The 15000-nt window shown below is 21.8% G+C and overlaps 6 protein-coding genes across 6 annotated transcripts in view; 3 read left to right on the plus strand and 3 right to left on the minus strand.

The window, feature by feature from the left end:
* The window catches only part of DDB_G0267792 (hypothetical protein), a gene marked incomplete at both ends in the record, with an annotated part of 1489 nt that extends 780 nt beyond the window's left edge, over positions 1-709 (minus strand). Inside the window, 2 exons of the mRNA XM_642219.1 lie at positions 1-366; positions 476-709. The exon at positions 1-366 is cut by the window's left edge and continues 780 nt beyond it. Coding sequence (XP_647311.1) covers positions 1-366; positions 476-709 — 600 coding nt within the window. The remainder of the gene's footprint in view (positions 367-475) is intronic.
* An 892-nt stretch (positions 710-1601) lies between these two features.
* Positions 1602-3524, minus strand: DDB_G0267794 (hypothetical protein; the record flags this gene model as incomplete). Its single annotated transcript, XM_642220.1, has 1 exon — positions 1602-3524. One exon carries the CDS (start codon positions 3522-3524, stop codon positions 1602-1604), a length of 1923 nt encoding a protein of 640 aa, XP_647312.1.
* A 554-nt stretch (positions 3525-4078) lies between these two features.
* On the plus strand, positions 4079-6856 carry DDB_G0267796 (initiation factor eIF-4 gamma middle domain-containing protein; the record flags this gene model as incomplete). Its single annotated transcript, XM_642221.1, has 1 exon — positions 4079-6856. The coding sequence occupies one exon, from the start codon at positions 4079-4081 to the stop codon at positions 6854-6856; it is 2778 nt and encodes a 925-aa protein (XP_647313.1).
* Positions 6857-7566: 710 nt separating this feature from the next.
* DDB_G0268346 (patatin family protein) lies at positions 7567-8835 on the plus strand (the record flags this gene model as incomplete). The annotated part of the gene is made up of 1 exon (XM_642222.1): positions 7567-8835. One exon carries the CDS (start codon positions 7567-7569, stop codon positions 8833-8835), a length of 1269 nt encoding a protein of 422 aa, XP_647314.1.
* Positions 8836-9126: 291 nt separating this feature from the next.
* Positions 9127-13275, plus strand: DDB_G0268348 (hypothetical protein; the record flags this gene model as incomplete). The annotated part of the gene is made up of 2 exons (XM_642223.1): positions 9127-10292; positions 10377-13275. The coding sequence occupies 2 exons, from the start codon at positions 9127-9129 to the stop codon at positions 13273-13275; spliced, it is 4065 nt and encodes a 1354-aa protein (XP_647315.1).
* Positions 13276-13420: 145 nt separating this feature from the next.
* On the minus strand, positions 13421-14116 carry CBP2 (calcium-binding protein; the record flags this gene model as incomplete). The annotated part of the gene is made up of 3 exons (XM_642224.1): positions 13421-13606; positions 13690-13850; positions 13957-14116. The coding sequence occupies 3 exons, from the start codon at positions 14114-14116 to the stop codon at positions 13421-13423; spliced, it is 507 nt and encodes a 168-aa protein (XP_647316.1).
* Positions 14117-15000: the final 884 nt, after the last annotated feature.

Genomic DNA, 15000 nt, shown 5'->3' on the forward strand with positions numbered 1-15000 from the left:
AATTAACATAAAAACTGTTAATAAATTACCAAATATTGATGAATATACTTTTGAAGAAACAAATTGAATCATTTCTTCTAATAATTCTTTAAATGGATGAAATTGTTCAATCATTGATTTTAATTGTTCATCAATTTGAGTTTTATCGTTTTTATTTGAAATTACTTTAAATAAATCATTTAAACTATTACCATGATTTTGAATTTCAATTATTTTATTTCTACACCACTCTTTTGAATTCTTTTCTTCAAATTTATCATCCCCTAATAAATTTTCAACATCTAAATATAATTTTTCAATTTTATTTATAAATTCTTCTTTTTTAATATATTTTTGATTATTTATAAATAATTTATTCCATAATAACTAAAATTAATTAATTTATAAAAAAGAAAAAAAAAAAAATAAAAAAAAAAAAATTATTTATTAGTTTTTTAAATGTTTTTAGAAAAAATAAATAAATAAATAAAATTACATTAAAACCGAAATTATATGAATTTTGATTATTTTTATTTAATGGATTTATCTTTATAATTTGTGTAATTAAATTATCCCATTGGCTAGTTGATAAATTTAAAAGACATTGATTTGGATTCGATTGTTTATAAAGTTTATCTTGTTTAATATCTAAAGTTTTATTTGGATTATCTATAAAATCTTCAAGATATTTAATATATTCGTCTTGACTAATTGGAGTATTTATTATCATTTTTAATGTATATATATAATTTATATAAAAATTTGGAAATTATTTAAATGTATAATTTTTTTTCTTTTTTTTTTTTTTTAATAATATTATAAATTAATATTATTATTATTATTTATTTTTTTTAATTATTTGTTTAATGTTTAATGTTTAATGTTTTTATTATTTTTTTTTTTTCGTATTTATATTAGAAGTATTTGGTAATTTTTTTAAAAAGAAAAATAAAATAAAAAAAATAAAAAAAAAAAAAATAATAATTAAAAAAATAAAAATATTAATTATTATAAAAATTAATAACTCTTGGAAAAAAAAAGAAAATTGTAATATTTTTTATTATAATTTATTAATAAATTTTGAAATGTGGTTTTTTTTTTATTTTTTTAGTTCAGAATATCAAAATACAAGAGAGTCAGTGGATTTTAATAATCATAAATTTCCAGAAGTGAGGAACTGTTTAATTTTATAATAATACTAATTAATTTAATTAATTTTTTTAAATTATTAGAAAAACGTCATGACTTTTGAACTAAACATTTTAGGAAATAAACGAAAAAAAAAAAACTAATTTTAACCACACCTAAAAATAAATAAAAATAAAAAAAATAAAAATATAAAATAAAAAAAAAAAATAAAAATAAAAAAAAAAAAAAAAAAAAAAATGAAAATGAGATAATTATTATAAATAAAATAAAAATTAAAAAAAAAGATTTTAAAAAAACTTTTTTTGATTATTATAATTTTTATTATTATAATTTTAAATTATTAGATTTTTTTTAATATTAGTTAACTTTTTTTTTTTTATTTTTATTATTAACTAATTTTTATTTTTTATTTTTTTATATTGTAATTTTTATTATTTTATTTTTTATTTTTTTATTTTTTTATTTTTTATTTTTTATTTTCTATTAGCTGGAAAATTTAAATCAACATTTAGTACATCTAATTGAAGTATGTCAGCTTCACAATTTCCTAATAATAAACCAATGTTTGGTAAAGTTCTACCTAAATCACCATGAACAAATTCTTTAATGTAGGTTCCAGCTTGAGCGTCAATGATATCCAACATAAAGAAATGAGGACTGATAAATGTTGCATGTAATTTTGAGATTTTTTTATTTCTAATCATTAGAGATCTACGATGTAATACTCTAATGGGAGTGTTTTGATGAAGTTGTATATCTTTTAAATTATTGAGTGTATCAAGATCTGAAGGTTGTAAAATTCTACTTGTCCAAATGAAACAACGATAATTTTTTTGTTTTGTGCCACCAGAGTCTTTGATGATGGTGGTTTCTTTCTTTGTGATTAATTGTAAATTTGAGACTTTGATCTTCTTTGTGGAGTCGTTGATGGAGGATTCTAGTTTCTCAAAGTCTTGATTCTTGAAGAAGATTCTGTGAGGGTTCACAATCTCAATATAAAAGGGTCTGCCATCGCCAAGCATTCTAACATCGATGTCCTCCCTACCGGATGTGGTGAATAGGATGGAATCTGCTTTAAACGTTTCTTGAATATCTTTACATATTAAATCCTGAACTGAGGAGTCGTCATACTCCCATGGTGTCTGACTTAAATCTCTGACGAATTTATTATACTTTCCAGCCAAGAACACAGGCTCGTGCTTGAATGATAGCTCATACGAGTATTTTGTCTTTGGTGGGGTTGGTGGCACAACGCCGTGTAATTCAAACTCCTTCTTTGTTGTATTACTTAATAACTCATTCACTGAATTTGACGAATCTGCAGAAGCCACTTTTATACGCTTGGTAGACTGTTTTTGTCTTTTACCACCTCTTTTGGTAGATTGTAGTGATAGAAGGAATTGGTGGTCGTCTTTGGTCTCCTCGTGAATGTATTGCATATTACCACGGAAATCACTACTTGGTTTAAATTGGAAGAATAATTGTCTACTAATGATTGGTCCCAATACCCATTTCACACCCTCTTTAATCTCAACCATTGATTTATCTTTTTTATCAGCTGAATATACATTTGGAAAACTGTCAACTAAATAATACCAAATCGATTGCTCTCTAATCAAAGTCGATGTTGGCATTGACAATGCTAATGAGTAATTTTGAAATTCATATCCACTATTTTTCATCTTTACTATAAATTCATCTAAAAACAATTCCTTATTATTTGTATCTTGTAAAATACCTAAACAACAACAACATACAAAATTATTCCATCTTTCATTCATATTTGGATCATATTTTTTTAAATTTTCAACTTCTCCTCCTCCTTGTTGTTGTTGTTGTTGTTTTTGTTTATTTTCATTTAAATCTTTTTGTTTTTGATTAAACATTAAAAATTGAATTAAATGTGATAATGTATTTAAAGATTCTTGATAAATTGATAATTCTTTAATATTTAAGAATCTAAAAATACATCTTGGACAAACTTTAATTGAATTTAATTGTACAATCGTTGGAATATGTGCATTTTTAAATAATCTACTCTCCATTGATTCTAATCTAAATATTAAATTTCTATAATCAATTGTGCCTTCCTCAAATCTTTGTTCTGTTGCAAATTTAATTAATTCTTCATTATTTTCTGGTATTTTAAATGTTGGTGTTGGTATTGTTGTAGTAGTTGTTGTTGGTGTGGTAGTTGTTGGTGTTGGTGTTGGCGTTGGTATTGTTGTTGGTGTTGGTGTTGGTGTTTCTGTTTTTATTGTGGAAGTAGTTTCTGTTTTTGTTTCTGTTTCAGTTTTTGTTTCTGTTTCAGTTTCTGTTTTTGTTTCTGTTTTCAAATCAACTTTCATTGGTTCTGATTTTTCAGCCCCACTTTCATTGTTATCAATTTTCTCCATTTTTTAATTTATTTTCAAAAAAAAAAAAAAAAAAAAAACTTTTTGTTTGTATTCGGTTTTTAAAAATAAAAAAAGATTTTTCATTTTTCATTTTTTTTTTTTTTTTTTTTTTTTTTTTTGGCAATTAAATTGGATCCAATTTAATTAATTTTTAATATGGATTTAGTATAGATAAATAGAACACTAAAAAGTATACAGAATGATATAAAAGTATAAAAAAAAAAAAATTAAAATAATAATTTTTTTTTTTTTTTTTTTTTTTTTTTTTTTCAATATATATTATATATTAATATAATTTTTTCAATATATATTATATAATTATATAAATGAATTCACCTTATTCTGAAGTTGAATTTAATTTACTTTTATTGAAAAATAATAATAGACCTAATTTTAAACAATTGTTGAAAAATTGTGAATGCGGGTGATCTTGAAAAAATTCAATTTTTTTTTATTTTTTTTATTTTTATTTTTTTTTTTTTCTTTTTTTTTATTATTTTTTTTTTTTCCATTTTTAAATAAATATTCACCTCTTTCCCCACATATAAATAAAAATGTCAAATGAAGATGGTGAAATTATAAGCCACCAATATCAAAGAGGCAGGGATTCTGAATATGATAGTAGAAGAGAAAGAGATTATAAAGATTCATATGATAATAAATCAAAAGACAGAGAAAGAAGTAAAAGTAGAAGTAGAAGTAGGGATAGAGATAGAAATAGATACGATAGAGATAGAGAAAGAGATTTAGAAAAAGAAAGAGAAAGAGATAGAGACCATGACAGAAATAGAGATAGAGATAGAGACCGTGACAGAAATAGAGATAGAGATAGAGACCACGACAGAAATAGAGATAGAGATAGAAATAGAGACCGTGACCATGACCGTGATAGAGATAGGGAAAGAGAAAAAGACAGAGAAAGAGATAGAGATAGAGATAGATACGGTAACAAAGAAAGAGATAGGGATAGGGATAGAGAAAGAGATAGAGATAGAGAAAGGGATAGAGAAAGAGAAAGAGAAAAAGAAAGAGAAAGAGAAAGAGAAAGAGATAGAGATAGATATGGTGATAGATCAACCTCAAGAGATAGAAAAGATACTCCAACAAAAACTGAAAATGATCAAGATAATGATAATACAAATAAAGAAGATAAAGATAAAAATAAAGATATTGAATCAAACAATACAAGAGATGACCGTTCAACCTCTAGAGACGATAGTAAAAGAAAATCTACTAGTGGTAGTAGTAGTAGTAGAAGAAGAGGTAGTAGAAAGAAATACTCAAGTAGTGAAGATGACACAAGTAGCAGCGATGATGATGATTCAAGTAGTGAGGATAGCTCAAGTAGTAGTGAAGATGATAGAAAAAAGAAAAGAAAAGAAAGAAGAAGAAAAAGTAGTAAAAGATCAAGATCACCACAAAAGTCAAAAGAAGAAAAAGAAGAAACTAGTAGTAATAATAATAATAAAAAAGAACAAAGTGAAAAATCAATAAAAATTGAAGAGAAAGTTTTGGATGCAATTAGTAAGGATAGGGCAGGTGGGGTTTATATACCACCATTTAAGTTGGCAATGATGCAAAAACAAATTCAAGATAAATCATCACCAGAGTATCAAAGAATGGAATGGGATGCATTGAGAAAATCAATCAATGGTTTAATCAATAAGGTTAGTTATTCCAATGTGAAGAATATAGCGGTGGAGTTATTTGGTGAGAATATAATCCGTGGTAGGGGATTGTTGTGTCAGTCGATTATGGTGGCACAGCAAGTATCACTACCATTCACCAATGTCTATGGTGCATTGATTGCAATCATCAATACCAAGATACCCGACATTGGTGAACTGCTACTCAAGAGATTGATAGACCAATTCAAGAAATCATTCAGAAGAAACGATAAACCAATTTGCATCGCAAGCACGAGGTTCGTCGCCCACTTGGTGAATCAACAGGTGTCTGGCATACTGGTGCCATTGGAGATACTAACATTACTATTGGATAAGCCAACCGACGATTCAGTGGAGGTTGCAGTTAATTTCTTTTTAGAGTGTGGTCAGACTTTACAAGAATTGTCCTCTCAAACATTTAATAGTATTTTCGCACGTTTTAAAGCTATCCTCCATGAAGGTGAAATCGAAAAGAGAACTCAATATCAAATTGAAGAATTATTCAAACAAGTTAGATTAAATTTCCCACAACATCCTGCACTAATCCCATCAATGGATGTAGTTGAAATTGAAGATCAAATCACTCATGACACCTTATCAATTGAAGAGAATTATAATACTGAAACTTTTTTAAACTTTTTTAAAGTTGATGATAAATTTTTAGAAAATCAAGAACAATATAAACAAGTTAAAAGATCAATTTTAGGTGATTCTTCATCTGAAGAAGAAGATGAAGATGAAGATGGTAATAAAAATAATGTAGATAGCTCAAGTGATGATGATTCAGATGATGATGATGATGATGATGATGATGATAATTATAAACCACCAATTACAGCTGGTAAAGTTATAAATACAACAGTAATTGAAGATAAAACTGATACAAATTTAATTAATCTTAGAAAGACAATTTATTTAGCAATTATGTCAAGTAAGGATTTTGAAGAGTGTGCACATAAATTATTGAAATTAAAGATTCAAGGTCATGAAGATGAAATTTGTAATATGCTAATTCAATGTTGTAGTCAAGAGAGAACCTATTTACCATTCTATGGTAATTTATCACAACGTTTCTGTATGATCAATAAGATCTATCGTGACTTGTTTGATCGTTGTTTTGCTGAACAATACGCTGTCATTCATAGATTGGAGACTAACAGATTTAGAAATATTGCAAAGATGTATGCTCATCTATTCTTTACCGATGCTTTACCTTGGACAACGTTACAGTATGTTCATATCAATGAAAATGAAACTAATAGTGCAAGTCGTATCTTTATAAAAATACTCTTTCAAGAGATGGCAGAGTTTTTAGGTATTCAAAAATTAAATGAACGTTTACAAGATCCTTCACTTCAAGAATCTTTCACTGGTATATTTCCAAAAGATAATCAAAAGAATACAAGATATGCTATCAACTTCTTTACTTCAATTAGTTTAGGTGCTTTAACTCATGATTTAAGAGAATTCTTAAAAAATGCTCCAAAAGTTTCTGTAATTGAAAAGAAAAAACAAGATTCAAGTAGTGATGATAGTAGTAGTGATGATAGTAGTGATGATAGTAGTGATGACAGTAGTGATGACAGTAGTGATAGTAGTGATAGTAGTAGTAGTGATGATAGTAGTAGTGAAGATGAAAGAAGAAGAAAAAAGAGAAGAAAGTAATAATAAAAAATTAAATTAAATTCCAAATCAAAAAAAAAAAAAAAACTATTTTTATAAAATAAAACAATGGGGGGTATTAGTCCATTGTTTTTTTTTTTTTTTTTTTTTTTTAAATTATTTTATTTTTTTATTTTTGTTTTTAAACAATTATTTATTTATTTATTTTTTATTTTTTTTTATTTTTTTTATTTTTTGTTTTAAAACACACGTGGAAATTTCATTTTTTTTAATTTATTTTTTATTTTATTTTTTTTAATTTATTTTTTATTTTATTTTTTTTTTTATTTTTTCTTGTTTAAATTGTCTTGAATTTTTACTACCTAACCACAACTGGTGGTTTTATTAATTATTATTTTTGAATTTTTTTTGAATTTTTTCACCAGGATAAATAAACATTGTTTTAAAAATTAATTCAATTTGCATGATTAAAAAATTAATTTTGGAAAAAAAAAAATAATAAAAAAAAAAAAAAAAAATTATTTTAAATTATATTCAATTAGTGATAATAACAATATAAAGTATATCAATATTAATTTTAATTTTATAAATAAAGAAACAATTTCTATAAGAAAAAAATAAAAAAATAATAAAATAATAAAAAAATAAAAAATAATAAAAAAATATAAAAATTATAAAATAAATAATTAAAATAAATAAATAAATAAAATAAATAAATAAAATAAATAAATAAAATAAAATAAATAATTTTTATGGATTGGATAAAAAGTTATTTTAATTATTATTTTAAAAGAGAAGTTGTAGTTAAAAATAGTAACGGAGATAGTAGTAAAATTGAAGATTATGTTGTAGATCAATTTACGATATTAAATAATAATGTTGAAGATGGTAATAATAATAATATTTTAAATTCAAATGATGATGGTGGTGGTATAAAAATAATCGTTTCATTTGATGGTGGTGGTATGAGGGGTATTGTTTCAATATTATTATTAAAAGAAATTCAAAATATATTGGGATTTGATATTGGAGTAAATTGTGATATTGTTTGTGGTACAAGTACTGGTGGTATAGTTACTTATGCAAAATTATTTAGTGTTGATAATGATGAACTTTTAAGACTTTATTGCGAATTTGGTAAGAAAATATTCCCATCTTCATCAATGGGTATAATGTATAACGTTTATGAAGAGAGTACATTATGTAGTACCAAAGAGTTAATATCTACTTTAGAAACCAATTTCCAAGGTAAAATAATGTCTGATAGAAAAGGATTCGTTGTAACTGTTGCTCAAGATAAAATCAGTGCTGAAAAAAGTGTAAAGATTTTCGCAAATTATCAAAACCCTTCAACAAATTTACATGACGACGATAGCACATCAGTGGTGGATATCATTCGTTCCACAGCTGGAATTCCAGGTTTATTCCATCTCTATGAAAATGATAAATACATCTATTACGATGGCGGATTCCAATACAATTGTAATTTACCAATTGCATTAATTGAAGCATCTTCACTATATCCAAATGCTTCAAAATTATTATTCATTTCAATTGGAACTGGTTATGGTAAAAATGATTCACCCAATTATTATTGTTCAAATGATTCAACTGATGATAGGGTTGAAGAGTATTTAAAACAATTTCAAGATCAATCATCAATTGGTGGAATTAAATTAAAATCATCTCAACAAGCTTCTCCAACAAAACTTGGTGGAATCTATGATTTAATTAAAAATTTATATAATCTTTATAGAAATTATGTCAATATGACAGATACTTATGTAGTTTTACAACAATTTTTAAAAGATCATCAATTGGATGACCATATATTCACCTATCGTTTTGATGTACAATTAGAATATGATATTAGTCTACGTGATAGTTCATTACAAGCTGAACAAGAAATGCAAAGATCAGTTTATGATTATGTAAATTCAAATACTAGTTTTAAGAGATCTGTTTCAAATATTAAAAAATTAATTGAATTAAATAATAATAATAATAATAAACAATTGTAAAAATAAAAATATAAAAATAAAAATAAAAAAAAAACATTGTATACTTTTTAGAATAATTAAAAAAAAAAAAAAACAGTAAAAATGATAGATTTGGAATATTGTTTTTACTGGAAACAATCAATTTTTTTTTTAGATATTTATTATTTTATTTATTTTTAAATTTTTTTTTTTTTTTTTTTTTTAAGAGACATTCAGAAATATTTCTGAAAAAAAAAAAAAAAATTGTTTTTTTTTTTTTTTTTTTTTTTCGGTTTTGATCACAATAGTGACTTTTAAAACAAATAAAATAGAATGTTGTTGGTTGAAGAACTATTTTGGAAAATTTTTAAAAATAAATTTTTATTTAATAAAATTTTTGAACATATAGAATCAACTGAAATTGATTACGATGATCATAAACAAATAACTGTTTTTAATAAAATTAAATTTAAATATTTAACAACATTTGGTTTCTTAATTCTAGAGGAGCAATATGAATTAATAAAATGTAAATTAAAAAGTAATGATCACATTAGTTTTAATGATACAAATTCAATAAGAATATTTTTTAATATGCTTCAAGTGAATATTAATAAAAATAAAAATAATAATAATAATAATAATAATAATAATAATAATAATAATAATAATAATAATAATAATAATAATAATAATAATAATAATAATGAAAGTGAATTATATTTGGAAGAATCAGTTAAAGAAAATTTTAAAGAAATTCTAACATTGGTTCTAAGAAAAAGAAGAGAAGAATTTGAGATTAAAGATTTAATAAGAGAAGCTGTTAATCACGAAAATTATGAAGCATTATTAATATTATTAAATGATGAATTCAAATTCCAAGTTTTACCAGATATAATAATATTAGCATTACAAACTTGTAAAAATCCATTAATTATAAAAATATTATTAGAATCTCCTTATTCAACAATAACTCCAGATATAATAAATCATTCACTTTATTTAATTTTTAATAATTATAATTTAATTAATAATAATAGTGTAAAACATGAATTAGCAATTCAAATAGTATATGATAATTTATTTTCAAAGAAAGAATATGATGTAACCAAATTACAAAAAATTAATTTACATAATTTACTTTTATTAAAATCAACAGAATTACAAAATAAATTAATAGATTTAAATATAATTGAAACACCAGATTCTATACATTTAGAATTATTTAAATTTTCAATGAATTTAAAATCATTTTTAATATTTATTAAAATTTATTATAAATATTTTAATAATAATAATAATAATAATATTAATAAATCAAAAATGAATGAAATTCCTAAAATAATTCAAGATAAAATTAATAATATTAATAATGAAGAAGAAGAAGAAGAAGATAAATTAAAAGAATTACAAAAATTATTAGTAATCGAAACTAAATCATTACCATTATATTTAAAATATTTAATGAAATGGGATGAACCAATTAAAGAATTAAAAGAGTTTGAATTAGTTTATCAATTTTGTTTTAAAACATTTAGTTTAAATTGCTTAAAATTTTTAATAGATAATAATTTTAAAAATAGTTTATTTTTAATAAATAATAAATTTAAAAATGGTTCATCCCATAATAATAGAATTAAATTATCATCAATAATGTTTGCCAATAGAAGTTTAATTGAAATTATTGAATTTTTACAATTTGCATATTGTAATGAAAATAATTATTTGAAATTGAAATCATTAAATTATGAAAAATTTCATTTTTTAAATGTTTTTAATTACATTATGAAAAGTAGTAAATGCAATTTTAAGATTTATAATCAATTTATTATAATTGTAAATAAAATTTCAAAAAGTAATATTACCAAATCGAAACTACCACTCACTTGGAATTCAATATTACCAGATATATTAAATAATAAAAATAAATTATTAATATTAATTAAAAATAAATCAACGATTAATTGGATTTTTCAAAATATTGGAATGAAAGAAATTTCCAATACATTAAATAAAAATAAATTTAAATTTAAATCATTAGAATTACTTCAATTTTATTTAAAAAAAATTAAAGCTTTTGGTTTAAAAAATGGAAACTTTCTTGAAATTGATGCAACTGAATTATGTAAAGAAGCAATTGAATCATGTAATCTTAAAGAATTAAAAATTTTAAATGAAATGGATTTATCACCAATAAAACCATTGGATATTAATTTTTCACTTTTTAAAAAACAAAGAAAAGAAGAAAAAAAAGTAATCAAAGAAGAAGAAGAAGAAGAAGAAGAACATGAGGAAGAAGAAGAAGAAGAAGAACAAGAGGAAGAAGGAGAAGAAAAAGAAGAATTATTAACAATTGAAAATTTTAAAGAAATGATAAATTATTTAAATCAAATTAATTTTAAAATAATTTCAAATGATATGTTTGATAGATTCTTTATTGCAGTTTTAAAAAGTTTTCCACAATTAATTGAAATCATTAATACCACAAAATTAAGAGTATTGAATATTTTGAATATTTTATTTGATTCTCAATATTATTTTGATGAAAATAAAAATATTAATTATTTATTACCACTACTTTTAAAGTTTGAATCTAAAATTTTAAAAGATTTAGAATCTCATCAATATAATTTATTAAGTAATCAAGAAAATGGTGATGTTCTATATAATAAAGAATCATTTGAAAATATTTTTAAAATTATTCAATTTTGGGTAAATCAAATTCAACAATTTTTGAATGATAAAACTAGTATTGATACAAGTGGTGATGGTATAAATATTATATTTACAAGATTTTTAAATCATTTTTATAGAGAATTATTATCAATTAAATTAATTAAAAAAGATCAAGTTATAGAAGTTAATAAATTTATTAATGGAAGAATTCCATCATATTTAAATGATAATAATTTATATTGTACAATGCGTTACTTTTTCATTTGTTCACCAAAGTTTACAAAGTATTTAATGTCAAGATCAACAATAGAAAAAAGAAGAAGTATTGATTATGTAAAAATATGTTGTGATCAAATAAATCCAAATTTTCAATTTTTTGAAACAAATATTTTAGATCCAGATATCTTTACAATTGATTTCATTTTTAATTCAGATTTTGGCACAGTAATAAATAGATTAATGGATCAATTAACAGATTATAATTCAAAATCATTAAATTTCAATTTAAATACCAATTTATCCTACTTTTTACATATAAGAAGGGTAGATTTATTTTTTGAAGAATTTAATAGATTTAAATTATTTGATAGTAGTACAAATACAAATACACCTAGAACAATTGTTTTAAATAATTTAGATTCACAGCAAATATTAATAACACCATATAATAAAATAAAAGAAACTAGTATTTATTATGAAAAACTTCAAGAATTAAATGAAAAAGAAGATCGTTTAAAACATTATTCAATTGAAGAGAATTTATATTTATTAATGGTTAGAGCTTTAAATGTTAATGAAATTCAAAGATTCATTGAAATTCATTATGACCATCCATTAATTCATAATAAAATTTTAAAGTTTGCTTGTGGTGCTAATAGATTTGAAATTGTGGATTTCTTAACTTCAAATTTTATTGTTGATTTTAGTGAATTTTGGAATAGTTTGTTCGATAGTCCAAACACTGATCAATTATTTCAACATTTATTCAACAATTATCCTGAATTCAAAAATATAATAGATCAATCATTATCAAATTTAATTGAAAAAGAATTTAAAAACCTTCAAATACTTCTTTTACAATTATTACCATACATTTTCCATAAAAATGAATACCAACATTTATATTCAAAATTCTTAAACAACGCTTCAAATATTAAACAAGTATTAACTGAAATTATGAATTTAGATAGTTTTGATTTATTAGTTGAAGACATGAGAAATGAAGATTATACAGATGATGATTTTGAGGAAGAAGAAGAAATGGAAGAAGAAGAAGAAGAAGAAGAAGAAGAAGAAGAAGAAGAAGAAGAAGAAGAAGAAGAAGAAGAAGAAGAAGAAGAAGAAGAAGAAGAAGAAGAAGAAGGAAATGAAGAAGTAGTAGACGATCAAGAAATGGGAGAATATGATCAACATGAAGAATTAGGAGTAGAAGAAGGAAATGAACAAGTAGGAGATGATGAACATTTATATAATACAGTAAAAAATATATTAAATTTAGATGATTCTATAAAAGTTTTAAAAGAATTAGCATGTAGTAATATTGAAAATAGACAATTTCAAACTAATATATTCACAATTTCATTTTTAAATGGATATTCAACTCTTTGTGAAATGATTTTAAATTATTTTCCAAATAAATTTCAAATAACAAAATCATTAATTGATAAATCATTAAGAACTTCAAATATTGAAATCATCAAATACTTTTATAAAAATAAAACAATTGAAAAACATAGAATATTAAATTATGTAAATCAACAATTAAAAAATCATACAAATTTTAAATATTTAGATTGGATAAAATAAAAAATTAAATAAAAAAAATAAAAAAAAATAAAAAAATAAAAAAAATAATTATTTAAAAAATAAATGAATACATTTAATTTTATTATTATCTGATTTAAAAACAGAAAAACATTTCAAAAAGGGGTGAATTTGTAATGTTTCTTTTTTATTGTTTTGGTGCTGATGATTTAAGGAAACTGAATTTCTTCTTTCTGTTGAATTCTTTGATTTCATCACAGGTGATTACACCATCACGGTCAAGATCCATTTGTCTGAAGATACTATCAGTAATAAGTTCTGGATCCTCAGCACCTTGTTCAGTGAATCTTTGAAGAACTTCATCTCTGGTAATCTATAATATTTTTTTTTGTTTTTTTATAAAAGAAATTAGTTATAAATAAAAAAAATTAATTTGAAAATAATTAAAATAATTACTTTTCTATCACCATCTTTATCATTATCATTAATAAATTTTTCAACATCCCAATTTAAAACTTTTTCAATTTTCTCATCGTTCATTCTAACAATTCTAAGTTTGGCCTCTTCAATTGTTAATTCACCATTTTTATCAGTATCATCACGGAAAAGCAAATCAGCTATTTTGGAAATTGGGTGAGGGAAAAAAAAAAAAGAAAAATAAAAAATTTAAAAATTATTTCAATTTTTTTATTTTTATATTTGGAAATAAAAAAAGATAATTACCAATTCTCTCTGGATTTTTTTTACCAGCTTTTCTCAATGTTTCTACTATTTCAATATAGGTAATTTTACCATTACGGTCTGAATCATATTTTTTAAACAAACTTTCAAGGTCTTTCTCCATTCCCTTTCTAATATCTTTATAGTGGACTGTGGCAGACATTTTTGCTATTCGAATTTGAAAAAAATATTAAAATAATGAGATAAAAAGTTTAATGAATAATTATGATATGGAAAAAAATAATAAAAAAAATAAAGGAATATTCCTTTAAATACTAAAAAAAAAGCACATTAAAAAAAAAAAAAAAATAAATAAAAAAATAAAATTTTATTATTATTAATTTTTTTTTTTTTATATGAAATTATTCATTTTTGTAGTTTGGAGTAATTTTGAGTGAAGTTAAATTATACAAACTGTTTATTATATTTTTTTTTTATTTTTTTATTTTTTTATTTTTTTTTTTTTTTGTTATAGATTGTTGGAGATTAAAAATTTCCATTTTCATGATAGTGGGAAAAATGTGTTTTTTTTTTTTTTTCCTAAAAATAAACTCAATATTTATCTTCAATAATGATTAAAAAATTTGAGATTTGAATGGGGGAACTATGATTATTTACAAAAAAACAATAAAAAAAAAAAATTAATAAAAAATAAAAAAATAAAAAAAAAAAAAAAAAAAAGGAAAAAAATAAAAATAAAAATAAAAATAAAAATAAGAGAAAAACTAAATCAATTTTTTTCATTTTTTAAAATTTTTTTATATTTCCAATTATTTTTAAATTAATTTATATTGAATTAATTTCCAAACTTATATCTTTTAAATTATTTTTTATTTTTATTTTTATTTTATTTTTTTTTTCTTCATTAGGATTTTGTTTTTTTATTTAATTTTTCAATCCAAAATATTTGATTTTTTTTTTTTTCTTTTTTTGGGCCTTTTATTATTTTGATTTATTTTTTTTTTTTTTTTTATTTTTTTTTTTTCAATTTTTTTTTTTTTTTTTTTTTTTTTTTTTTTTTTTTTTTTTTTGAATAATTATCGCAGT

This window comes from Dictyostelium discoideum (genome assembly GCF_000004695.1).
Source record: "Dictyostelium discoideum AX4 chromosome 1 chromosome, whole genome shotgun sequence".
NCBI classification, from domain to species: Eukaryota; Evosea; class Eumycetozoa; order Dictyosteliales; family Dictyosteliaceae; genus Dictyostelium; species Dictyostelium discoideum.